The 26,224-nt window shown below is 39.5% G+C and overlaps 4 protein-coding genes across 13 annotated transcripts; 2 read left to right on the plus strand and 2 right to left on the minus strand.

Moving 5' to 3' along the window:
• The first annotated feature begins 165 nt into the window (after positions 1–165).
• Positions 166–6,690, plus strand: LOC103996728 (protein FAR1-RELATED SEQUENCE 6). Of its 6 annotated transcripts, none has more exons than XM_009417703.3 (5): positions 166–486; positions 3,267–5,759; positions 5,835–5,945; positions 6,028–6,091; positions 6,239–6,690. In XM_009417703.3, the coding sequence occupies exons 1-5, from the start codon at positions 370–372 to the stop codon at positions 6,304–6,306; spliced, it is 2,853 nt and encodes a 950-aa protein (XP_009415978.2). In that variant the 5' UTR covers positions 166–369; the 3' UTR covers positions 6,307–6,690. The 6 variants fall into 6 exon arrangements, 4 of the variants coding, with proteins under 4 accessions (XP_009415978.2, XP_009415979.2, XP_064937824.1 ...); XM_009417704.3 differs by having other exon boundaries at positions 5,841–5,945; XM_065081752.1 differs by having other exon boundaries at positions 166–482.
• A 2,801-nt stretch (positions 6,691–9,491) lies between these two features.
• Positions 9,492–14,268, minus strand: LOC103996730 (uncharacterized). Of its 5 annotated transcripts, none has more exons than XM_065081755.1 (3): positions 12,838–14,268; positions 10,452–10,546; positions 9,492–10,121 (listed from the first exon to the last, which is right to left on the minus strand). In XM_065081755.1, exon 1 carries the CDS (start codon positions 14,244–14,246, stop codon positions 12,975–12,977), a length of 1,272 nt encoding a protein of 423 aa, XP_064937827.1. In that variant the 5' UTR covers positions 14,247–14,268; the 3' UTR covers positions 9,492–10,121; positions 10,452–10,546; positions 12,838–12,974. The 5 variants fall into 5 exon arrangements, with proteins under 5 accessions (XP_064937827.1, XP_064937826.1, XP_064937828.1 ...); XM_065081754.1 differs by having other exon boundaries at positions 12,789–14,268; XM_065081756.1 differs by lacking the exon at positions 10,452–10,546.
• A 607-nt stretch (positions 14,269–14,875) lies between these two features.
• On the minus strand, positions 14,876–17,697 carry LOC135592353 (protein SIEVE ELEMENT OCCLUSION B-like). Its single transcript, XM_065081757.1, has 6 exons — positions 17,444–17,697; positions 17,227–17,331; positions 16,686–17,134; positions 16,503–16,612; positions 15,801–16,426; positions 14,876–15,712 (listed from the first exon to the last, which is right to left on the minus strand). Exons 1-6 carry the CDS (start codon positions 17,642–17,644, stop codon positions 15,095–15,097), a joined length of 2,109 nt encoding a protein of 702 aa, XP_064937829.1. The 5' UTR covers positions 17,645–17,697; the 3' UTR covers positions 14,876–15,094.
• A 3,223-nt stretch (positions 17,698–20,920) lies between these two features.
• On the plus strand, positions 20,921–26,056 carry LOC103996732 (uncharacterized). Its single transcript, XM_009417710.3, has 5 exons — positions 20,921–21,287; positions 23,229–23,265; positions 23,386–23,622; positions 23,725–23,772; positions 25,337–26,056. The coding sequence occupies exons 1-5, from the start codon at positions 20,986–20,988 to the stop codon at positions 25,814–25,816; spliced, it is 1,104 nt and encodes a 367-aa protein (XP_009415985.2). The 5' UTR covers positions 20,921–20,985; the 3' UTR covers positions 25,817–26,056.
• The last annotated feature ends 168 nt before the right edge of the window (positions 26,057–26,224 follow it).

Raw genomic sequence — 26,224 nt, forward strand, 5'->3', positions numbered from 1 at the left:
TGCTACCCTTGCATAATTGATTTCATGAATTATTTTAATTTAAATCTTATAATTAATATCGGAATATATCTTTTCTTATTATTTTTCTCCCCCACGGCCCGTAAGATTGCCCGTGCAAAGTTTGCCGTAATCCAGTTCGTAAAAATGAAACTAAATAAGGCCATGCTAACCTGACATGGTTGACCGCCCGTGGCAAATAGCATCGCTCCCCCATCCTCCGTCCGCCGTCTCGAATTCCCCGGTCGTTCTCCTCTCGCACGGTTCCAGACAACGACGGCCGCGGCGGCGGCGTCCTCTCCCCCGCCGAGCACTCCTGAACGGTGCCCCAACGGGGAGCCCCGCTCCCCCCCCAGTCGAAGGGCCCATTCCATGCCGTGCATTTCCCGAGTGATCAGAAGGTTTCGATCCCTTTCGAGGTCCCCTCCCTTCCCCACTCCCCATCATGCTTCCTCTTTGCACAGCTACGGCGAATTGAGCATAAGGTGGGTGAGTTCCTATTTGTTTTTCCGTCACTCCCATAACCCTAATTAGCTCATTGCTTGCACTTTCTTCTCTTCTACTTCTTTTTGCTGGAGACTCTGTTTAACTGTTCGAATTATGTTTCTTGTGTATGTGACCTCTCTAGTTTTTGTGGTGAAATATATCAAATTACGTGAAGACATTGTGAGAATTATAAAGGAAGATGGGGATTTTTTTTGCTTTGCCTTTCGTTGCCTTCTATTGTGGCTTGACAAATGAGTTGAGCATTGCAAAGTTATATGTGTTGAGGTCACTTCAACCAGCATTTCTTGGTTATGGATGGATCCTAAGAAAAGCGATACTGAAAAGTAAGGTGTTTGTTGTTGTACTCATAAACGGTGGGTTGGGAAGGATGGGGCTACTGGCATGTTTAAAGTATAATTTTGGCTTTTTAAAAAGTAAATTGATGCTTATCAGTGTATGTTTACTTGCTAGATGTGTTTTATCCCTGTAGTTAGTCATTGTAGAATTGTCATTATGCTGATGAATTGGAGTATGGTTGTTACATGATCTCCATCAATCTCATATCTAGAAGTAGTATCTAGTATCTGGAAATAGTTGTATGTGTCATTAACAGTAGGAGGATGTGTTTTGGTGTATTCACTTATGGGAGTAGTTGATGTTCAGACCAACTAGAGATGCTCTACATTTGATTAGTTGCATCCTAGTTTTTGTATGTCACATCAAAGGCCTACCGAAGATTTTTTTATATTGACTATCTTGGATGGAGAGGAAAAAATTTAGAAGTTCAGAATATCAAGTGACATTGGAAATGAGATTTACAAGCTCTTGTACATACAATGTATCTATGTCCAAAAGGCTCTGAGGTGCTAGGTGCTTATGGACTTCAGCATTTGTTTCTGTTTATACTTTTATTCATATTTGTATTTTTTAAGAAGTTGAGACCTGGGAAATGCTCATTGGTATAACTTCATTTTTGTATTCTACAAAAATAAGATTCTGCTCGTATCTTGATCTAAGAAGTAAAAACCCAAATGGAACTTGTTCTATGTAGAGTATATTAACTTTCATACCTCTTGATTATTCAGGACATGCAATAAACATAACCTAGTTTGATATTTCATTGTAAGATTGACTTGTTAGTGAATTTCATCCTTCTCTACTCCAGGATATAGCTAAAACTCTAAATTTCCTTTTTTTAAGTAGGTGGATTTTCAACCTGGGGTGACATCTGGAATTATACAAAATTAATCCCTTTAATTTTATTTTATAAATTGAAATAGAATTGCATCCTTCATATGATTGATATATGTGTAGTTGAAGAACTCTTAAAGAAAAAAATATTTGAAGTTCTTCCTATTTGAATGTTGGAAGTGGAAGATAATTGAACCTGCAATTCCTACTGTTTAGCTTCATAATACCAACTGGAATAAATGAGTCAAAAGAAAACAGAGACTCTCTAATTTATATGGATGTTGGACGAGTAGTAGGGAAGGAGATCTCTCTGTAGAATTGTTATCTAATCAGGATAGAAATAAGATGAATTTCTGGATTATCTTGACTGCACACAGTACTAGTTTTTTTATGAATCAAATTTGAATATGGTTCATTATTATAGAATATAAGGTTGCAGGCATTCAAATTTTATGTTAATTTTGACTTTATATAGCATGTTGTATTAAATAACATGCTATAAGTGTAGAATCCAATCAGCAGTCGTTGAGATAAAAATTAAGAACAATCGCTTAGATCGGCTCTTTTGATGGGAAATATACAGACAACAGACTCTGAGTAAGAGGGATTATGAAGAAAAAAAGAGAGAGAATATGGATGATTATGGAAATGGTTTTGTATGAACTCACTCGAGTAGTTTGTTATATGTCTCAACGTTTCAAGCAAAGAAGTATTGCCTTCTTAAGTCACAACCTTATCAAAGAAGTATAATGTTCAGTTCATTAATTAGTCAATTATTCTTAAATGAGGTTTAAGATCTTGTATTTTATCCTCATCCTTCTGTTGTGGGACTGTCTATATCTTTGGCCATGGACTGACATGTGAAACTGTTAATGGTTGTATAATTGGTATAGACTTCAGAAATTCGTTTAGTTACTTCAAACAGATTGTCTTTATTCTTGAAAAGTTTATGCTGTATTAATGGTGATGATTTGTTCCCATGAGAATTAAGGCTAGCTTAATGTGGTCCTTGTAACATTTTTCATGCAAATACTTTTTATTGTTGCCTTGTAATATAATGTCAATTTTTAGAAGGTATTTGAAATTGAACCATTATCATCTTCATCAAAATCGCTATCATGGTTTAAAAAACTGAGCAGTAAATATCAGTCCAACAGATAACCAGGCTGCGAATCAGCCTATTTTGGATGTCTTAAGTCTGGTCTAGTTTTTAGTTAAAAACCATTTTAACATATTATGAAGTATATTAAACCTCTCTTTATCACTATTGTTCGTCGAGACACTTAGGGCACAGAGCACAACATCACCACCAGCCCACTGCCCACCGACCTGTCTGTCGCCTGCACAATGACACATGCCATGTGCTTGTACGTCACTACAAACCTAACGTATACCAGTCCATCCAATGATTGGTTCAGGTCTGATACTCAAGACTTTGAGCCCTGATCACCACCACCAATTAAGGCTAAGGTCCCTCTACCTTTTGATCTATCAACTGCTTTTGGTAATTTTTTCTTACACTTCCCTCATTTTAAGTTGAATTTTTTTTGTTCCTGACATGTGCATGGCATATTTTTAACTTGGTAAACTAGATGGAGCCAGAGGAGGGCCTTTCTTCATCTGGAGATACCAGTGATGAGATAATAGATGAGCAAGAAATGGAGAGTTCAGCAGAAAACAAGAATGAGAAAGGAACGGAAAATATATTGGAAGATAATGCAATTATGACTATAGATAAGAATGAGCATGAGGCCGAACATAGATTGGAAGATTGTGCAACTATGACTCTAGAAAAGAATGAGCAAGAGGCAGAAAATCAATTCAAAAATGATGCAACTGCAACTTTACATAATAAAGAGCAAGGGATACAAAATAGATTGGAGGATGACACAATTGTACCTCTTAAAAAGAATGAGCAAGAGACATTATTGGAGGACAATGCAGTAATAAACCCCCCTGTGCGTGGGATGACATTCTATTCTTTGGATGCTCTTGTTGAATATTATAATAATTATGCTAAGCAGGAAGGTTTTGGGATCATGAGAAGAGCAATATCATTTTCCGCTGATGGAAAATCAAAGTTTGTTACTATTGCTTGCTCTCGAGTAGGGAAATCATACTCTTCTAAACGTAATATCCTTAATCCTAACCCTTTGAAAAAAACTGGATGCAAGGCTAGAGTTAATGCTACAGTGTTTGAAAGTGGGAGTTGCAGAGTTAATTCTGTTGTTCTGGAACACAATCATGTGCTGTTTCCAAGTAAGTCATGTTTCTTTTTATGCAATAGGAAAATCAATTATGATGTGAAGACTATGCTTGAAATAAATAATGTTGAGGGAGTTGACATCAGTAAGAGCTCTCAGTCTGTCATCGCCCAATCTAAAGGTCCCGAGAACGTCTCAACTTTAGGAAAAAACTGCAGAAATACTGTTGAGAAGGCAAAGAGGTTGCGGCTTGAGGTTGGAGATGCAGAATCAATGTATGATTACTTTGTTCGGATGCAAGCTAAGAATTCAAATTTCTTCTACGTTATGGATATTGATTGCAAATCTCATATTAGAAATGTATTCTGGGCAGATGCAAGGTGTAGGGCAGCATATGAAGAGTTTGGTGATGTTGTTATGTTCGATACATCATACTTGACAAATAAGTACAACATGCCCTTGTCAACTTTTGTAGGGGTAAACCATCATGGCCAGGCAATTTTGTTTGGATGTGGATTGTTATTAGATGAGGAGGTAGAGACATTTATCTGGCTGTTTAAAACTTGGCTATCATGCATGTCTGGATGTGCTCCAATAGCCATCATCACAACTCAGTCAGAAGCAATAAGGAAAGCAGTTGAGATCGTATTCCCTGACACTCGACATAGTTGGTGTTTGTGGCATATACTGAAGACAGTACCAGAGAATTTGGGGAGTTACGAAATGTGTGAACCCATAACAAATGCCATACAACATGCTGTTTATGATGCTTCAACAAAGAAAGAATTTGAGGACAGCTGGGCTGACATCATTAAAGCGTTTAAGGAGCTTGAAAGTAACGAATGGCTAACTAATTTATATGAAGAAAGGAATTATTGGGTTCCAGCTTTTGGGAAAGATACATTTTGGGCTGGAATGTTGTCCACACAGCACGGTGAAACCATGAATCCATTCTTTGATGGGAATGTGAGCTCCACGTCAACCATAAAGCAGTTCCTTGAGCAGTACAATGACATATTCAAGAGTAAGGTTCAGAAGGAAAACCAAGCAGATATTCAGTCTTTCAATTCGCAGATTCCTTGTGTAACTCATTTCCCCATAGAAAAGCAATTTCAACAGGTTTACACCATTGAGAAGTTTAAGGAATTTCAACAAGAGGTGATAGCGAAGCTATATTGTGAAGTATGCTTGGTAAGAGAGATGGATGGTGTGCTTGAATTCAGTGTGTCTGAGATTTTGGCTGTTGGAGAAGAAAATAATCAACATCATAGAACACTTGATTACAAAGTCTATTTTAACAAAGAGGAGAAAGAAATTAATTGTTCTTGTTGCCTGTTTGAGTTTAGAGGAATCTTATGTAGGCATATAGTCTCTGTTCTTATTAAGATCCAGTCAGATATTACTGTTTCTTCCAAGTATGTTTTATCAAGATGGAGGAAGGATTTGAGTAGGCATCACACAAGGGTTAAAGTTTGTCATGATGATTGGAGTAGCAATTTCGAAGGCCAGCGATATCATTATCTTCTTAAGAAATTTGATGATGCAGCAGATTTGGCTGTGGCATCTGATGATGCCTGCAAAATATTGTGGAATTGTATTGATGATTTTCAGCAGAAGTTAAAGGTAAATGATGCAGTAAATGGGAACAATAAACCCAGTCTAACAAGTGGTGCTAAATCTGCTGGCTGTGAAGATACGGGTGAGTCCTTCGGGAGTGTGATTGATAAGAGTAAACTATTTAGCCCTATTCCTATAACCGTTCGATGGCAGGGATGTCCATCAACAAAAAGAAAGGTGTCTACAGTTGAGCAAGCTGCAAAGAAATTAACTTGTACAAGGACTAATGGCCAATGCGGAACAAGTAAAGAGAAGGGGAATAAGGTAACATTTACCAAGTTAAACCACAGAAAATCCGTGTTACGATCATGAATTACTTAAATTATTTTCTTGATTTAGTTTCAGGCCTCAGAAATGAAGCAAGTTGCTGATGATGAAGGAGATGGAATTGATATGCTGAGATCCCACGTAGTAGTTGATATTGACTCACAAGAAAGCATTAATATTCAGGTATTCTTGTGATCAAGATTTATGTCTGGCATTTGTCATGTTAAAAATATCAGATTATTTTCATTTATTTGTGTCACATTAGGCAAATTCACAAGTTGGCCCCATCTTTGATCAATATTATGGTCAGGCTACTGCAACTAAACAAGGTAACAGAGTCTTTTTTAAACAGTCATTCATTTTGAAAACCATCTTTTTGAATCCTGCTTATTTGGAATATTTTAAACTAGTACCCTTAATGTGACAATTAAGCCGACATTTTATATTGATGTGTTGCATCATTACTAGAAATAAAGAAGCCAAGGCTGGACTCATCATAGAACCATTCATGGATCATCCAAGGAATATGAAGAACACAGGATAATCTGAAGAACCAATCATAAACCAGAGGTATTTGGATTTCTATAATCTGTGGCGGTTCGGAGAATGGATGCATCTTCCTGCGTGGACTGAGAATAGTGCTCCAGGCATAGCTAGTTTTAACTGCTGTGATCTTTTTGTTTTGTGAACACTTAATTTTGTTGTGTATGTAATCTAATATAGATTACAGCAGTGAGGTGGTTCCTTTGTAATCTGGGAGATCAGCATTCAAGAAATGGAAGTAGTTTTTTAAAAATATTCCAAGATAAAACTGTATACATTGATCCTTCCTAGATCTTACATCGGCAGGAGCCTCACAATTATATTCTTTGTAATCTAATATAAGATTGTATAAAATCTCAGGCAGTTTCATTCTTCTTCTTCAAAAGGTTACCTGGTAATTTGATTCTGTTGTGCTAAGTGTTTTTTTTGGATAGTGTGCGTCAATGCATTTATCGAGAGTTTTTCTGTATTATACTTTGATTTGATTTGATTGACAGACCTGTGTTGGTATTGTATAAAATCTAGTGGAGTGGATAAAAACACTTTACTCATTATTATTATTATTGGGACTCTCATAGTATCTCCTTCAAATATCAGCCCATCTATCATAGTTGGATTCACAAGGAATCCTTCGTTGACTCTACCAATTAGATCTCAGGTAGGATATAATGATGGTACAGTTCATCAAATTAGGATTAAATTCCAAATATCCCTCCCCCCCTCCCCCCCCTCCTCGTCTAGTAGTTCAATGGGTCTCATGCGCTCTTGCGATGTCAGCACAACACTAAGTTAAAGAACCTCGACACCACCCTACTAGGTTAATTGAGGTAAAAGTAGAGTGATGACCAATATTATACTTATTGGCATTTGTACTTACTAAGTGAGATTTGAGATTTAAGAATATTTAGGCGAGAATGAGCGGATGGCTCAAGGGCATCCTTGGGGGTGAGAGACTCGGGTTGTTGAATAGATGACAATATCGTATCGACATTTGCATCAAGGTGGATGTGCCCATGTGTGGAAAGGATGACTGCTGTCCTCCTCGGGTGAAAGTACTATACGTCAGGAGCAAAACCTCTTTGCTCAAGCATTCATTGAGAGGGTTGATGGGCGATCGTTCCTACAATATCAGGCCTTTCTAGCACTAAAAATGTTAAGGGAAGAAGTCATTAATATTCTGGTTAGCCCGACGTGGTCCTGATCTATATATATAGGATTGTTCAAAATGTCTCTGAGATAGAAATATTAAGCTCCCGAGGTACCACCTACACTAAGAACGAGGTCGAAAGAGATTTTCCAACGTGGTCCCTCCGATGCCAAGTTAATAATCAAAGATATATGAGTATGTATGCAAGTGGTAAAAAAAAAATAACTCATCTCTTCATTATATTGAAGATGACCTTTTATACTTAGTCGTAAATGAGCAGAATATTTCATGTAATATACTGTGAAGAGGCAACCTCTAACCGCCTTCAACAGTCTCCCCCTTGGTCTCTTGTACATGTAGGCGATAAGATGGATAGTCTATAATCGTCTATCTTAAGCCCTTCATCACATGGGTAGACAAGTGGAGAGTGTCATCCATTATTTTCTTTCACTTCGGACACCACGTGATGTTCATACGTCGGATGAAAATTGATCGATGATATACTCCCGATCAACTTTGAAAAATATTCAATTTTTTTCTTTACAAGTTCTTTAAAACCTATACAAGATTACACTTAGATTGACCCATCCTCATAGCCTCACGACTTATAAAAAAATTAACTAAATCTACAGTACTTGGTAAGCAATCGGTGAATTCGTGCACTCAACTCACCATGGCAAAACATCATGCTGAGTCTAGCAAGGCTACGAAGGGGGGAGCAGCCCCTCATACGACCACAATGGAGGAGAGTAGGATGTAGCCTTGACGGCAAACTACAGTAGTCAAAAAGGTAATCCCAGACATTGGCAATTCTCTTCACTCGAAGGAAGTGCAACCCGAATCACCAGCACCGGAAAGACATCAAAGCCATAAAGGGAGGGTTATAGAAGCTGAAGCACACCTAAATCTTCAAGCCAACTTGCTTAAGGTAGAGAACGCACAATTTTGGATCGATCAAATGGAACTTCGGCTCGATCGACTGACTGACTGAAATACTAAGGAGTCAATGCAACACTTCAAAGATAAATTGTGATAGATCTCATGATAAGAATTACTATGCTCATAAGGATTCTACATGAGGGCGTGCAGAAGTCTCTAATACTTGATGAAGTAGTCCAAACTTAGCAGCACAGAAGATGTGATTGTCGAAGAATACCAACATATGTCATCAATAGATTAAACGAGGGAGAATACCATCCATGTCTATCACCTGTCCATAACACCTTTTAACGGAATCAACGTTCTTCAATTTTGATATATTGTACTTTTTGTTTTGCATGTTTTTCTTTTTTTGGTTAGTTTTGGTAAAGTCTATAAGATTACAAAGTTGTTTTCGAGACTTATGCTCAAATGTCAATCATCTTAGAACTCTGAGTGACACAAGACTGGATAGGACTTTAAGTAGTGTCGGTGATTTAGTTTTAAACTTTTGAGCTTATACGTAAATCATATGTAAGCTTTTTCCGAGCTTATACATAAATCATATATAAGCATCCGATTAAACAGTCGATATGAATATGGGACTTGAAACTATCTTTTTGACATTCAAAGCCTTATTCTTTTTGCCTTCGAAGTATTTATTGAATTGCTAAAGTCGTATGCTTTTGTTTGAAACATTGAGATTTATCCACAATTTGCTTTTGAAACTAATCAATTTTTATCGTTTCTTTGAGAAAAATTAAAATTTTTTTTTACAAGAGAACTCCACAACTTAAGTAAATTCAACTAAGTCTGTAACAATAGGCTCTAAAATACCTCCTTTCTTCTTTCTCCTCTTGCTCTTTCTTCGTTCTCTTCTTTATTCTCCTTACTCTTCATTTTTCCTTCCCTCGTCTCCTACCATAAATAATATGGTTGCTACACTACAGTATCCTTCCTCCCCTCCTCACCATGATGCTTACTTTCCCTCATAAAAGCTCTTTGATTTCATGCTTAGAATCTAAGATGTCTTAAGATGAATGCCTTGCATGTTCACTCTCATACGTTTACGATAATCCCACTGGAAAAATAAATGTCATATCACACCACTCACACATATGTGTAGGAAAATACTACCATTGCTACATACCAATCGATCAAAAACCAACATCAACAGCAAAATAAGCACTCGAGTTCAGGTAGCAAGTAGCTGGATGAGGTTTGGAACATGCAATTCCGACAGACAAATACTATGAATGTGATAATTTATATCTATATCAATTTCCTAGCACATAAAACTGATTAGGAGGTATCAGAGGAAGAGAAAAGTTGCCTGCAAAATGCACTCTCAGAAAATGGATATTAAAAGAAAACCTCCTCTCTCTTTGATGGCGTACCATATGCTTTTATGAATGAAATGCTGTTGCCTCCAGAGTTTCCTGACAAATTGAGAGAACCTGGAATAATGAGATGTGTTAGCACTTGCATCCAAATTAAGTTTATAATTCTCCCTAACGATTACAGCTTGCTATTTTGAAAGAAGTTGGGTGCCTCTGATCTCTTCCAGAATTCTTGGATTATAGCAGAAGAATCATCTTGGAGTGAGAGAATTTTGGATTATTCCGGGAGGCTGCAATTGATTAGAACTTCTCTTTTTGCTTCCCAAGTGTTCCAGATGCAAATTTTGATCGCACAAAAGAGGTTCTCACTGAAGAATATATCCGTAGTAGGTTCCAATGGGGAGGCAGTGGCTGCAACAAAAACAAAAGCCTTGATGATTGGAAGAATGTCTGCAAGGAACTAAACTGCTGTTAAGAAAATTTTATGACACATTCTATTAAAATCTCAAACCATGCGGGCAAGATGGAGGCATATGATGAAACTTCAAAATCAGAGTACATGGAGCATTGTTTGATTGTATCTGGATGTGGTGCAAAGTTCTTGATAAGCTTAACACAAAATTGTCCTTCTATTTCCATCTTTTTTCTCTTAAACACATGAAACTGTTGATCTTGTTTTTAGATTTGTAGCTGGAACTGTTACAAAAGGACAAAAAAGAGAAATGTAACTGAAATTATCACCAGATACTAGATCTCCTACTCGTATGAATCTTTCTTCGTGTCGACTGATGCTCGATGCTTCAGCAATTCTTCATTATCTCTAGAGATAACACACCCTACATCCAAGATAACTTTTCACTCCCATTTTAGCAAATAAAAATAGAACACGCAATTAAGTTCAATGAGTTAGACCTCCTTTAACTTCGGGGGATGGATGTTGTTACCACTAGGAGCACCTTGAGATAAATCATTATTCTTACTTAATGATCATAACAAAACATTAAGAAGGAAGTTTCATGATCCAAGAAATACAGCTAGGAACAAACAAAGAAAACTGCAGTTACATGAACATCACTTCACATGCAAGACCTCCATATTTCCCTACAGATATTTTACATCATAAGTCTAGATCTAAGACTACCACTCTGTAAGGAAACAGGACTGGCATTTTGATATAGATATACATCAGTTATGAATGTGCACTACAAGTTTCCCTAATGCTGATTGAATCTTAAATATGTTTATCCATGTCAAGGTACTTGTTATCTGCACCATGGAACCCATTGCAGGAATTGGATATGGGGATTCCATCAGCATCAACAACGAAACACATGACTCTTCCATCTATGACCCTTCAATCCACCATGAATCATATGGTTCTTAGTGATTCCAGATTTATTTGGAACAAAAAAAGTCATGAACTCTCATTCATGTGCATCCTGATAAAAGGAGGTAAACCCAAGTTTGAGAAGGGTCACTACACCATGATAGAGCAAACCTATCAGTTCAAGCAATATAGGGTAAATAATGAGCTATCCTATTATCATCCCAAGGGATATAACCATAGATGTAGATTTATGTTTCACCCTACATACAGGACGCTATGTACCGATCCAATAGGTTATTGGGTTGTGGAGCATCCTATTTTGGATGGTTCGGCCTATTCTTTTTCTTCATTAAAACAAATGTTTTTCTTTTAAATAACCCATCTCCTAGGGCTCACGACTCACAAGCATTTTTCTCCTTCATTCTTTGCTCGACCACTGCCTATGATACATCTCCTCTTCCTCCTTCTTTATTCTTCCTCCCTCCTCCTCCTTTCTCCCCCTCCCCTAGCAAAATACCAACACACAGTGCGCACCCTTATCGATTCGACCATGGACCAGCACAGGTCCAGTACCCAAGATTGAAAACCTTGAATATAACACATTTGACAATTTTAACGCTAAAGCTAAATCACTATCGTCTTTTTTCTTTTGGACTAGACAGAGGCTGAACCATGATAAATTTCTTGCCAATATAAGTGTCTGATCACCCAATAACTATCTTGTTATAAAACTTTAATAGTGAAAACAAATTCCTCTCATAATGGGAAACATTCAACTAGTTTCTAATATAAAATCATTGTATTACTAGAATGATCTGGACAAGTGCCCTCCTCCAAAAGTACTCTAACTTTCGAAAAAAAGGGAAATACCACGAAAATTCCCAAAATCAACTTTGGTTGTGTACACATTCATATTTCCTAATTCCAATATGGAACTAAACTTGCTTGGATTCCTATCTAATTATCCTCGGTGTTTCTATCACTCTCTTTGTGCCAAATAGTCCATTAGCTCTTGCACTGGTCTTCACAACACATAAATCCAGATGAAGGGACACATAAAGATGCTCTAATGTCACATTGCAATGACTGGCACTAAAAATCTTCTCCATCCACCTTCAGAAAAGCTATCCTGACTTTTACAAATTTGATCACATAGGTTACATATCATTGCAAAGTCCAGGCAGATATATAGAAAGTAGAATCAGGTATTAGTTTAGTTTTGACAAATATTAGTCCATGTTCCTGTTATCTTATTTCTCACATTAAGCTAATAATGATTTGAAACCCATAAACTTGATTTAGCTTGTAACTCAATTGAACAAATCTCAAAATTTCAGACTTGTTCAAAGATTAGAAATATGATAATATAATACATGCTTTCTAGACCAAGAAAATGATCAGCTGAAAGAACATTTATTGCCAGCATGATGCACTTTGTGATAAGAACAAAGAACACCAAGGCACATGAACTGTTCAAAAAGAAAAATCATAACTACATGCTTTATGAACCGAACAAATGATTGATGGAAGCACATTTATTGCATCTGAATAATAACATATGCAGATTATACCCCTATTTTATGAGTACATAAGAAAAAAGAACATAAATCATAAAAACTCAAAGAGAATAACAATCCAGACCTTGTTACGGTAGCGGTAAGAGTGATCTCATTAGAGACCATTGAAACCTTACATGTGATGGGCATGCTGGCAAGCATAAGGTTATTAAAACCTATCATTACAGAACTTACTGGAATGAGTCTTGGAAGGTCAAATGAGAAGAATTGGAACCCATCTCACATTTGGTTTGGTGACCTGAGATGCTGTCCTCCCTTGGGTGAATCCCTTTTTGTTCTATGATTGATCAAGCAAATACAAGCTGAAAGAAGAGGTGAGATGTAGACATCAGGGTGGATGCACTGGGAATCCATGTCGCCTTACAGTTGGATTCGCACCCATTTCTTGAAGCTACCAAGCTCTGAACCTTCCGAAACCGCCATTCCAATGCCTGCCCTCCCGTCCTTCCCTATGCCTGTGTAGTACAGCCTCCATTCTTCTCCCCCTCCTTCCATAATTTGGAGCAGACATGGAGCACCGACCCCTCTGCTATCCCATCCGTCCTCATCAGTGGATGGCTCAAGAATCACCTCATCACCCCATCGCCGCCAGTTCTTCAATCCGTCCGAAGACACCGCCAAGCCGATACGTGTAGCCCCCTCCACAGAGACACCTTCGTAAGCCATTAGGTACGAGCCGTCTCTCTGGTTCCTCACGACGTGAGCATTCCTGGCGCCGGCCTCGTCGAAAGAGCCGGCGGGTCCGCGTCCCAGGACCTCCCCTAGCTTCACCCACCGGATCCCGTCCCCGGACCTGGCGATGCCGACAGCGTGATGCCCGTTCCTCTGGTCGAACGAGTGGTAATACATCCTCAGATCGCCTCGGCCATGGTACACGACCTTCGGTGATGCTGCAAACAGGGCGTCCCACTCGCCGGCAGAGCCGGCGTCGAAGAGGGCGCCGCTGTGGTGCTCCCCTTCGATCCTCGCCCAGTGTCGGCCGTCTTGGCTGATAGCTAGGCCCGGCAGCGACACGAAACGAGGGCGACATTGGTCGCCTGCATCCTCACAGGGGATCTCCAGCTTCTCCTGGCTAGAGCCAGTATAGTAAAGCCAGTAGACGGCGCCGGGCGCTGTGAGATTGTCGCTGGACATGATAAGCACATCCGATGGGCTCACGCTCGCCGTGTCGAACGCCCACCAGTCGGAGCTGCGGCGCATGACCTGGCCAACGTCGTCGCTAGTTGTGACAGGGCCAGATCCTCTCTCCCAGTGGATCCCGTTCCCGGAGACCGCCACGCCGATGGAGTCGCCTTCGTCGCCTCTGCCATGGTACCACATGAGCCACCGCTCCTCGTCGTCCCGGACGTACCGCTTGACGACCGGGGAGCCAACCTCGTGGCTGTCCCAGGAAGGGGCGGGGCCAACGTCGAACACCAAGCCGTGGCAGGAGGTCGAGGAAGGAAGCGGCGAGGAGCGGGCAGCGGAAATGGGCTGTGATTGTTGTCGGTGTCCCTCCGCGAACGAGGAGCGGCGGCTCGATGTGTAGCTCTTGGAGAAGGAAGGAGAGGGGAGAAGGAATGGAGGCGATGCGAAGAGGAGCGATGTGGTCGGCATGTAGGATTTGTGGAAGCAAGCAGGTAGCATCATCATTCGACGAGACTCACTTGGTTGGAGGAAGGACATGGGAGGAAGAAGGGAGATGATTCATTGATGGGCCGGACCATGATAAATGGGCCTACAAAGGCCTCTTGGGATAAGATTCCAAAAACTTGATTTCAAAAAATGTGCGTATATTATTATATTAATATTTAAATTTAATAATATTATATTTATCTATTGATATATACCTTATGAAACATTAGTTAATTAGTGATGCATTTATCCACCTAAGAAGGTTTGAAATCTTATTTGATATATTTTTATATAAATTTTTTATCTAAATTAATTATCAAAGGTTTTAGGATCTCATCTTTTAAAAAAAAATTATCCATCTAAATATAAATTCATATATTCTATTGCAAAATAAAAGTTTGAATTTCCATCAATTTGTTGTCGTTTGATTATATTGAAGTACTAATAATGGTCAATATCCTCTAACAACATTTTGTTGGATACTATAAAGGTAAGAATATTAGGAGCATTTTATTTGTTTCATAGTCTGGAAATATCCTTCATATATCTCATATTACAGAAAATAATTTTCCCAATCGCTTTAATAATTTCTTTTACAGAAAGAAATGTTGATATATCTATTGCAAACCAAAAGCAGGCATAGGAGCTAAAGAACAAGACAACTGGTTTTATTATTGGAAACAAAGCTGAGAAGGTTGACGACCAATGCCGTACTCGAAAGCAGACTCACTCACAGGGCAGGCACTGAATTCGAAGACACCAGAAAACAAAGTAAAGAGAAAGCTACAGACTTCTCTCCCACACATCTTTATTGCGAATCCACTATGACCTCAATCCAAGCTTGCCGCCGGCCAACCCCGTCATCTCTATTCATTACAGCAGCGGTAGAGGACGAACTTCTCCATGGGGCGCTTGCACTCCGCGCACACCACCTGCTCCGTGATCCTGCCCGTGTCTCCGGGAAGGATGAGGCGGGTGCAGTGCTCCGGGGTGTGGAACGGCTGCAGCGCGTTCGTCAGGGCCGGGATGAATCCCTCCTCCTCCACCCTCACCTTCCATTTGTCGAACGTCTCGAGGCAGTTGTTGATCATCTTCCCCTGCGCCTTCACCATCTCCACCGAACCCCGGCTGACCACCGCCCACCCGTCGTCGCTGCCGTCGAAGCTCAGCATCGTCAGCACCTCCTGCACGATGGGGTCGTTCTCGATGGTCTTGCCGTGGTGCATCTTGGAGTACCACATGCTCTCCAGCCGCGTCCAGAAGAACCACATCATCACCGGGTCCTGCCAGTAGCCGCTCAGCTTCTCGTTGGCGATCACCGTCACGGCTTTCTTCACGCGGTCCCTCGGGCTGCTCTTCCCCACGTACACCATCTCCAAGGGGATCCTGGCTTCCTGCGACGCGCGCCTCATCAACGTGGTAAACCTCCGTATCCACTCGATGTCCTCTCCTCCATACAGGCAGACATGGCGGCCTTCTTTCACCTTTCGGATCATATCAGAGAAGAAGAAGAACAAGAATCATTTGCAAGCTTAGACAAATAATCCATGAACGCACAATGCTGATTCATACCCATCCAAGCATCAGAGGATCGATTTCGTCGATCAGGAACTCGAGCCGCCACGTCTCATCCTTCCAGAGCGCCTCCTCCCTGTTGCTGGTGAAGGGGAAGGCAAGGCTTCCCCAAATCCACATCATGTGGAGGGCATTAGGGCAAACGACCTTCCCCTGAGAGTCCAACACCACCAGCATTGGCCTCTTGTCGAAGTGCCACGCGTCCCGTATATACTTGATCACTGGTGGCTCCAGCAACGAGGGGTGGTGCAGCGAGTACCACGGCATCATGGAAGCCAAGCGGTTGAAGGTCTCCTCTTTGGCACCTCCCCACGGAACGTGCCTGTCGATGATGGGCAGCCAGACGATCTCGTAGTGCCGTTCAATCTTCCCTTGGTGCGTGTCACTGTATATCTGTATCAGAACAAAGAGCTCCTCCTGGGAGATGTCGAGGTCGGAGATGAAAAGCATCACAATCTTCCTCCTCAGTACGTCGACGCTAACTCTTCTCTTGGTAGTCCCGTCTACCAGCGGCAGATCATCCTTGGAGTACATGAGTGCCTTGAGGATCTTCATGTTATCGATGTGCACAGTCTGGAAGAGATGCACCAGCGTCTGGTATGCTTCAACGTTCTTCTTCTCACCTGAATCAAGAAAGATGAGTGGACTAATAACTGGTTTCAAACCATGACTAAAGCATAAATTTGTATTCGCTCTGACCAATGTGTCGATAGCACAGTTCAAGTTGCTTGGTGAGGTGATCATGGATGTTGCTGAGTTTGTGAGCCAGACTTGAGAGCTCCCATGCTTCGCTGGTGGAGCTGACATGCCTGCGACCAGAGAAGAAACGTTTATGGCTTCGAGCTTCAAGTAGTCTTTTGGGAACCAAGGGATTGAGCTTACTCATGACCCAGGCCTATGAGGGAAATGATCTGAGAAGCACAAGCTACGACACTTCTGATGGTCCAGTAGACGGCAGTGGGGATGTGCGCCAAGGCCATGGCCATGTCAGGGGCGTCGGGCGAGATGTACTCAGAAGGCAGCTCCTTGAACTGGACGATGCACTTGGTGACATCCACCATTGCCTTGATGAGGTTGTTGAGGGCATCGAACCGAGGCTTGAGGGCCTCGGTGTGCTCGAGAATGTCAGGCAGCTGCTTGAGGAGCGCCACCGACTTCGCCAGAGGATTGACTGTGTGAAGCTGGGCAGTCAGCCAGAACTCCCCGTAGCTCACAGCAAACGCCGCCAGCGCTATCACTACTTTTGCATCCCAAGAGTAGTTTGATAGTGAGTTGAACAGGGATAACGTTGTCGCGTGCCCGTCGCCTCCGCCGGAGCACTTGCAGGTCAACTGTAGTGGCCCGAAAGAACGAAAAGAAGTCTCAAGAATTAACCTTGGAGGCTTAAATAAGAGTGATAAGTGTACAGATGCTGCTGCATTACCTCGCAAGATATCTTGTGGATGGTGTAGGCCAGGGCTTCAAGCATTCCCACAACTTCAAGATGATGCGCTTTGTCTTCCACAAGCTCCAGATGAGCTTGCGGCGTCTGTCCAATTACCAGATCAAAGCAAAACGCAAGATTAGATCTACATTCCAACGTCAAATACTTGTTCTACGACTTGCAAGAAACAAGCTAGAGTCAGCTTATGTGATCATACCACGATGACAGTAGGGGTAGCCCGCTGCAGTATGTCCTCCACGAGTTTCAACAGCGGCATGGTATCGATGTCACGGCCGTCGGGGGAGTGCGTTGCAAGGATTTGCTTCACTACCACGCTGTCGTCCGACTTCGCGTAGAGGTGGCGATCTCCCTTGATCAGATGCATCTTAGTCGCCGCCGCCGCTGCTGTCGACGCCATTTCCGCAACAATGGCAAACGAAAGGGCTAAACCTGCAGTGGCTGTGCAGTGCAGGTGCTCGGAGGCCATGGTCTTTATATAGCCAAGTGCAGAAGAGGTAGAACAAGGAACACAGAGAATAAAGATGGCAGCGGACCAACAGTACTTTGCTTGCCAAAGCTCAAGTGAACCGAACCTTTGCTTCATAACTGGGGTTTCTTCTTTTGCCCGATACGTAGTGTCATGGTAGAGTTCAAGCATGCATGGCTTTCCTCTTTACCACGGACGTCCTCTAAAAGAACAGCCCACGTAATTTGCATCGACTTCTCATCCTGCGGAGCAAAGACAAATGCAGAGGCATCAATAAAGTAGAAGAAAATTCTTTTCTTATGGGTATAATAAAGGGGAAGGATGCATGCACTTTACGTCCTTTAGGGATATGTATCTTCCTTTCCATGGTTGATGTTTACTAGTAGAAAGGATTGGATTTAGACAGCTATCAGCCATTAGCATTGCGTATCATTATTGGAAGATGATAAAGCAATCTTTACGGAGGAGTCTTGTCAGGGCTCGACGTCAAGAACAGCACGTATCTCAATGCAAGATGGATGTACTCCCTCAGTCTTCCTACTCACAATTAATCATGAATGAACCGAACCATATTTGAATTGGATCGAACCAGATGATACCACTAGAATGGAGTCAATTCTTCGTCAGATCGATAAACGATATGTATAAACTAGTAATTGAAATCTTGATTGATATTAATTGGCTTGACTATACCACTTGATTCATATACGATCTCGACTAGAAACAGACCAACTTAAGTTCAATCATGGTTGAATGATCTAATCAGGGCAAATATGAGGACATTGTAGCATATGGTCAGTAGTAACACTAAAAATTGTATGTAATGGTACTCCTCGGTAAATTTTTTATAATAAATATATATTCAAAACTCATTCCATAATAAATTTTATATGTTTTTCAAAACCATTAAAAAAATCATCTTTAAATTTTACTTATTCTCACTATATTTTTATTAATTGTACTAACAAATAAATAGCTTCTATTGATGATATTACAAGAAAAAAACCACATTGATCTAAAAAATATTTTATTTCACATCGTATTCTACCTTTGTTTACTCATTTTCAAAGTTTCATTGTGTGAATAATTATTTGAAGTCTTTATATAATTATAATATTTTTATATTCATCTTATTCTTATAAATTATTATTTATAAATCATTGGTCAACTTTCTCATCCTCAAAATCTTGTTAAACGAATTATCGCTGGATTTTTGAGACTCTGTTAAATGTCAATAATACTATCTGGTCCACATTCTTACCTCTTTTCATATTTTACATAATTTGTTACATCATTTGTTTTGTATTTATAAATAAAATTATGGTTATTAAATCCATCACTGTTATATATTTATGTTACTTATAAAATATTCGACAAATTTCTTTAGAAAAACCTAAATTTTTATTTTTTTTCACATAGCATCACTTTTTGTTTTATTTGTATGGAGCATCACTTATATTTTTTTATTATAAGATTATTCCTCCATAGTCACTTTCATCATATTCCAATAATCACCCTCATAGCGGTATTATTGTTGCAATGATTCTCACGGTGATAACTCTATAACTCCTACGATAATGAGTCATATGACCTCTCGCCCTTAACTTTCTCGATAGAGATAGATAGTAGGAAGGAGATAACCAGACAATATTATGGTCTTTGAATTGATAGCTCCCATGCCAGTAGTTTAAGATAGAGCAAAATATAACATAATGAGATAGAGGTGATCATATGAGTCGAAAATAGTCACGATGGAGAGGTAATATTATTTTTTAGAAAAAAAGTGTGGAAATAAAACAAAAAAAGTATTATGTGAAGAAAATAAAAACCTATTTAAAAAAAAAATATCCTAAAATATTCATAATTTTTTTAAATAATTTTATTTTAAATCATTAATCGGCTTCTTTTATCTTCATCGTTAATGCATTTGGTAACTTCTAAAATCCTTAGATGATATTACAACAGTTTAAGATGATATCTACAACATTTGTTCTTTATTTACACATTAAATCGATCTGTCGAAGATGCTAAACTCATTGGATCGTCTTCTGAGGTTTGTGATCATCAAATTAAAATAAAATAAAAATCAAATCAAACGTCTCGATGTGATCGACACACCATCATGTGACCGTGAGTGACTCCATGCTCCTCGTGATGCGAGATCCGGAGGATGGACGGCAGTGATCGTCCAGCAGCACGTGTCGGCCCATGCTCCCAAGACCCGGCCGTCCTCGTTGCAGGTTGCAGCCTCTGCTTCCGCCTCCCGCCGCTACTGCACGCACACCCACTCATCTCGCTCGCACGCATATAAAATATGCGCACGAAATTTGAAGAAAAGGGGAAGGAAAAGCCACCGCCGCGTTCGTCCAAAGCGTCTGCCCTCCCACCGCCTTCTTTCCCGGCGCCGATGCACACAAACAAACAAACGAATGGGCCGCTTTCGAGAGCGTGATCTAAGAATACAACCACCTTTCATTGACTGGTTGTATTCTCCTCCTTAGCATTAAGAATGAATCAATAATTGCTATCTAGCATGGCGGTTTCGGAGACGCATCTCTCCCGCCCTGCCATCAATGCCGCACACCGCCATGGAATGAATGCCTCGGTCAGCTGCACTCGTCCTTCCATTATTTTTAGTTCTTATGTATCCTTCCAATAAATTAAATATAATTATTAAGATTTCTTTTATATAAACTTAAAATTTGTTGGAGACGAAGCTTCGTATAATCACGAAAACAAACTGTTTGACTTTGACTCGAGTCTACTTTGACCCGTCAGAGCCAACACTGTCGTTGTCACTTGCTCTTTCACTTTTTATTTTTAAGCTTTTCATCTGGTCAAAAGTGTAGGACTAATATCTCTACAGATGCAGAATAATTCAAGAAAAGAAAAGACAAAAATAATTAAATATTTTAATTATACGTAAAGAAAATTTTCTTAAGAAATTTAAAGAAACAGTTAAATCATGCTAATATTCACGAAATGTGGAAGCACAAGAACGGAGGCTGCTTTGTTTGGTGTTCGGTGTCATTGACTCAGTATAATGCTTTTAAGTTTTGGATATCAGTAACTTACAAATCAATATTAACACAATACTATATTATTATTATTATTATTATTATTATTATTATTATTATTATTATTATTATTATTTTGGAGAACCTTCGCTGGAGTTTCCGCCTTTTGTTTGTGGTATTTACGGTTTCGCCTCAACAACTCTCCTGTCGTCGCTCATTAGTGAGGAGATCAGGAGAAGGAATTGGGAGGGAGCGATGGGCGGCGTGGCGTCGTCGGTGGCGGCGAAGCTGGCATTCTTCCCGCCGTCGCCTCCATCGTACGAGGTGGTGACAGATCCGGGGACGGGGATGGCGAGGCTGAGCCGCTTCCCCCACCGGGAGAACGTGGAGGTGCTCCGCCTCCCCACGCGCCGGGGCACGGAGATCGTGGCTGTCTACGTCCGCAACCCCATGGCGTCCTCCACCCTCCTCTACTCTCACGGCAACGCCGCCGACCTCGGCCAGATGTACGAGCTCTTCCTCGAGCTCAGCATCCACCTCCGCGTCAACCTCCTGGGGTACGAACGAAACCACTCGTTTACTCAACTATTTCCATCAATTCGTGTTCGTTTTCGCGGTAGACACCGGATTTGTTGTGGATAAGGTTTTGGTCCGTCGATTTGCGTGCTTCAAGTCTGATTTTCATCCAAAAGGAAAAAAAAAAAAAAAGGAGCATCTTTGACGGTCGGATTAAGCTGTATCTAATTTCTTTATGAAGCTTGATTCTATATACCTAGTTGGAAAGTTAGTGCTTTTACGGAACCATGAATCTACGGATGCATTTGGTGGCATGTCTCCGTTAAACTGTGTCAGACAGCTGTAATCTAAGATTTAGGGTTCTTTATTTAATCTTGGGTTTTATACTGGGTAATAAAAGGAACATCGAGTGCTTGCTATATCGTAATAATTTTGCACCGAGGATCAAAATGACATTTGAAGGTAGATTTGTCATTTTTATTGTCAAATTCCTCTTTCCTTTTGATTGTTGGGAGCTTGATAAGCAACTGCGGATAAAAGTCACTGCTTTAGAGGAAGCAGATTTGGGTCATGGTCTGCTAGATTTCGTTTTAATGGGTTTAGCGAGTGTGCCTATGTGGTTTGGCTTTGGAACTTGTAACGGGCAGGAAGTACGTTTGCAGTTATATGAATATTGTTATTGATCGATCCGTCACAAGCTTTACAGTATTCTGAAGCTTTAGTTATGAAGATAAGACAATGTGCATTTTATTAACTGCAGTTGCACTTTTCCTAGTTGTTGGAAGTTCTATAATATTTTTTTCTTTACTTTATCAGAATTTGTGCTAAAAGATATGTTTCTAGGCTCTTTGGTATCGTAGGTTGCAGCATGAGCCATGAAGAATATCTGTTACTTAACAATGTGTTTGTTCTTTTGTTTTAAGTATAATGGCATAATTTTTCATTCTGTTACTTAACATGAATCTTTTTTAGTGTGTATGTTCTTTTTTTTGGTAACATCACTAGTTGTCTATGTCCTTGTTGCATATTCTCTTTAGAGGTCTCTTTATCCTCCTCAAATTGGGAACCTTGATGAGAGGGTTATATCCTTATATCTGTTAAACAAAATTAATGTCTAGCTACAGATATTTGGTTCAGCTCAAAAGACTTATGCTTTGGTGTTAGTTGCTTTGCGGTCTTAAGAGAACATCAATATTTTTCTTACCCAGTTATGACAAGCTTAAGCCAATCAAAACAAAAGTCAACATTGTGTTCCATGTTCTTGGAACTTGAAGTACTAAACCAGACACAATAGTAAAGTCCAATATCAAGATGATACTAAGAATGCAACTGGATCTTGTTTTTTTTCATATATTGGCATGTTGCCTCCAATGAATAAGTATGAGATCATCTCCAAGAGCTGAGGTAGGGTTGGTTTTCTAACATCTTGGTGAAAAGGAAATAAAAAGACAAACAAAAGAAGGTTTACTACTTGTATGATACACAATGTAACAAAGGGATCTAGAAAGAACAAAATTCATCAAGGATGATAAATTAATGAATTTGATCAAAATGATGAAGCAAATAGAGATCTTATGAACAGGGAAGACGGCAGTTGGACAGATTGTCATCATGAGGGGTCAATAATTTGAATTAAATGTTGGTTTATTCTGATTTGTACTTGGTCAGGCTTTGTAGATGGGAGTACAATTCAGCGATAATTTGAATTAAGAATTTTTATTCACTCATACATGACCTTTACCATTTGTAGAATGCAAGCCAACTGATGTGTCATTTCAATAAGCCACATCAGGATATTGGTCATTTTTATCAACTTTCAAGTTTGACAGGACTTAACACATTTTCACAATTGATCAAATTTGCATATATTTTGTAATTTTATAGTTGCATGGTTCGTTTGACTGTGCTTCATCAACCTATGTATATACGGTATGTACTTTTTATGACAATGCACATTGACCAGTCTTTTCATACTCATGCAGGTATGATTACTCTGGATATGGGCAATCCTCTGGAAAGGTCTGTCTCTGTTCTCTTAGATTTATTTCTTGGATTTTTTCTGCTTGCCAGCATTTTGAGATTAAGAGGACCACGTTTGGCTACACTGTAAGTTTATATCTCTTTCTTTATTCTTCGCAGCCAAGTGAACAAAATACTTATGCTGATATAGAAGCTGCTTATAAATGCCTCATAGAGCACTATAGTGCTAAGGAGGAAGAGATTATATTGTATGGACAATCTGTTGGAAGTGGACCAACTGTGGATTTGGCTACTCGCCTACCTCGCTTGCGCGCTATTGTTCTGCATAGCCCTATACTGTCAGGTTTAAGAGTGATGTATCCAGTAAAGCGCACATATTGGTTCGACATTTACAAGGTTAACACTTTAATGGGCTTTTACAATTTTTGTTTTAATTTCTCTCTCTCTCTCTCTCTCTCCCTCTCTTTATTTAAACTTTCCCTCACCATGTTTATCCAGAATATTGACAAAATTCCACTGGTCAAATGCCCGGTGCTAATAATTCATGTAAGTTTTCTATCTTTGTTTCTTTTTATTTTTTTTATTGTGGATGTTGTGTATGTTTTTCCTACGTTCTCATTTGTTGCAATCTATTTTTGTAGAAGTAACTTCACTTTTTCAATGATTAGGAAAAGTTTATAAGAGCACTGTTATACGGCTTGTAACAATATGTGGTGAAAAATGCAATGAATTCTGTACTTATTTACCATCATAATTTTAGGTCTTCTGCTGACCTCTGGAAAGGTCATTAAATTTCATTCCATATTATCACCTTTGTGACCTCATCAACAGATAAATTGTTAATTAATGTATCTTTAGGAATTTTCCAAATAATGGTTGAAACAAAGTCAATTGCTGACTGCAACTAGTACACATCTCAAGAGCTGAGATGTCACCAGAAAGGCTTTGTGGGTCACTTTCAGTTTTGGGCATATCCATATGTTTGTTAGGTATTGGGCATCCTTGAATGCATATATGGGTTAATTTAGAACCAATAAGAATAGCCTGCCATTATGTTGATAAATTAAAGTCATGAAAACAGTGACTGAGGCTTGGGTTAATAAAATCTTATGGCTCTACTAAGCAGCAATATATCTCCTGGCAGGACAACAGAACAGTAGATATAAACTTAGGCAATAGATCTGAGAAAAAAACTTAGGTTTATCCACTGTAAACTATACATATGCGCACAAACGACGGGCAGCAGATTAGTTGATAGCTGAAAAAAATTAGTACAGGAGATATTAAGCAAAGAGGAGGATGAAAAAATTAGTGTAAGAGTGAGTATGGAGAAGAGTAGATCAAAAGGTAAAAAGTGGTGGCCCAGTCAGAAGATCATTTCTTTTAATGAAATTACATACTCGTCACCGACAACATCACTGACCTCTGTACAAAAAAGATATGTTTGGCCTTCATTTCCCTCTTGGACTAGGATTTTAAGATTTAGGAATTAATCGGCAACTAAACCAGGTCCCAATTGAAGCTATCAGCTGCAGCTCTTAAATTATGTTTTTTCAGATCAGTGAGATGAGATCTGCTCCATCTGTATACCAAAAGCAGCCAGTATTTACCTAACATCTATAACTGATCCTTGTATGACTCACTAGATTTGTGCACTTGCATTAAACGTGCAGGTGGCTTCCTTAACCTTTTGTTTAGAAATTTTTTCGTTGAGCATGCCTCTTTCAATATGGTAATAATATCTAAAATTGTATTTAATATATTTTTCGAGCTAATTTTTCGTGTTTAAGAAATTTTACTTTTTCCAGAATGAAAAAAATACAATACTTTAATATCCAATTTCAAAAATATAACATGCTCCAAGCAAACTTAAACACAGAAAGATAGCACTGTAAATAATTCAGTTTTTTGCTTGCATGCACATATTAAGTACTAAAAATGTAATTCTAATGCATACATAGCAAGAGTTGTCATGCATGCAAGCTTTTGTGTGCTTCTTAATTTTGAATTGATTTACCTGTTTGTATAAGAATTTTCTTTTATTTGTTTTGTTTGTCAAAACATATTGCTTGTAGTTGTGATTCTCATATATTTTCAATCTGATCTGCAGGGAACATCCGACGAAGTTGTAGATTGTTCTCATGGTAAGAAGCTTTGGGAACTGTGTAAGGAGAAGTATGAACCACTTTGGCTCAAAGGAGGGAAGCATTGTGATTTAGAACTTTTTCCTGAGTACATCAAACATCTCAAAAAGTTTGTATCTACAGTGGAGAAATCACCTTCCCACAGAAGCACCTGGAAAATAAGTACAGAAAGATTTGAACCTCCTAGGAAGAGCTCTGATTGTTTTGAACCATCAAGGAAGAGCATTGATCATAGGGAGAAGCATAGGCCTAGTTCAGATAAGTCAAGAAACAAGGATCAGCGACGTAGCAATATGGAAAAATTGGGAAAGTCAAAGACCTCATTTGACCATTTGGAGAAATGTAGGAGAAGCGTGGATTGCCTGGAGAAGTCTAGGAAGAACACTGATCAGCTGGATAGGGGCCGGAAGAGTGTGGACAGGTTGGACAGGATATGGGCTGGCTAGTCATTTTACCCCTTGTAAAAATTATAAATGGGCTTTGTTGTATCAAGGAATTAATTTGTGTTTTTTTTTCTTTTCACCAATTATGTAGTTTATTTGTGGATGTTACACAACAGTTGGTAGAGCTGGAAAGAAAGTTGTTGATGTAGCGTAGTTTCTGAGTTAAAATGACATCTTTTGTCAAAAATGATTGACATGATGGTTTGTTGGGATTTATGTGATCATCCATTTAATAGTTTGTTCTCTTTGGAAGCAGCTGCACAAACAAGTGAAGATTTTGGATTTTATTGTGAGTTCTTTTCATTTATATGATATCAGGACTTCTTGACACAAGGGTTCTCCTCACTAGAAGTGATACTTTAAGTGCATGTAACAGGTTCTTTATGTTGATCACATTGCATTGCATCAAGT

The sequence above is a fragment of the Musa acuminata genome, chromosome BXJ1-9, assembly GCF_036884655.1.
Source record: "Musa acuminata AAA Group cultivar baxijiao chromosome BXJ1-9, Cavendish_Baxijiao_AAA, whole genome shotgun sequence".
In the NCBI taxonomy this organism is placed as follows: Eukaryota; Viridiplantae; Streptophyta; class Magnoliopsida; order Zingiberales; family Musaceae; genus Musa; species Musa acuminata.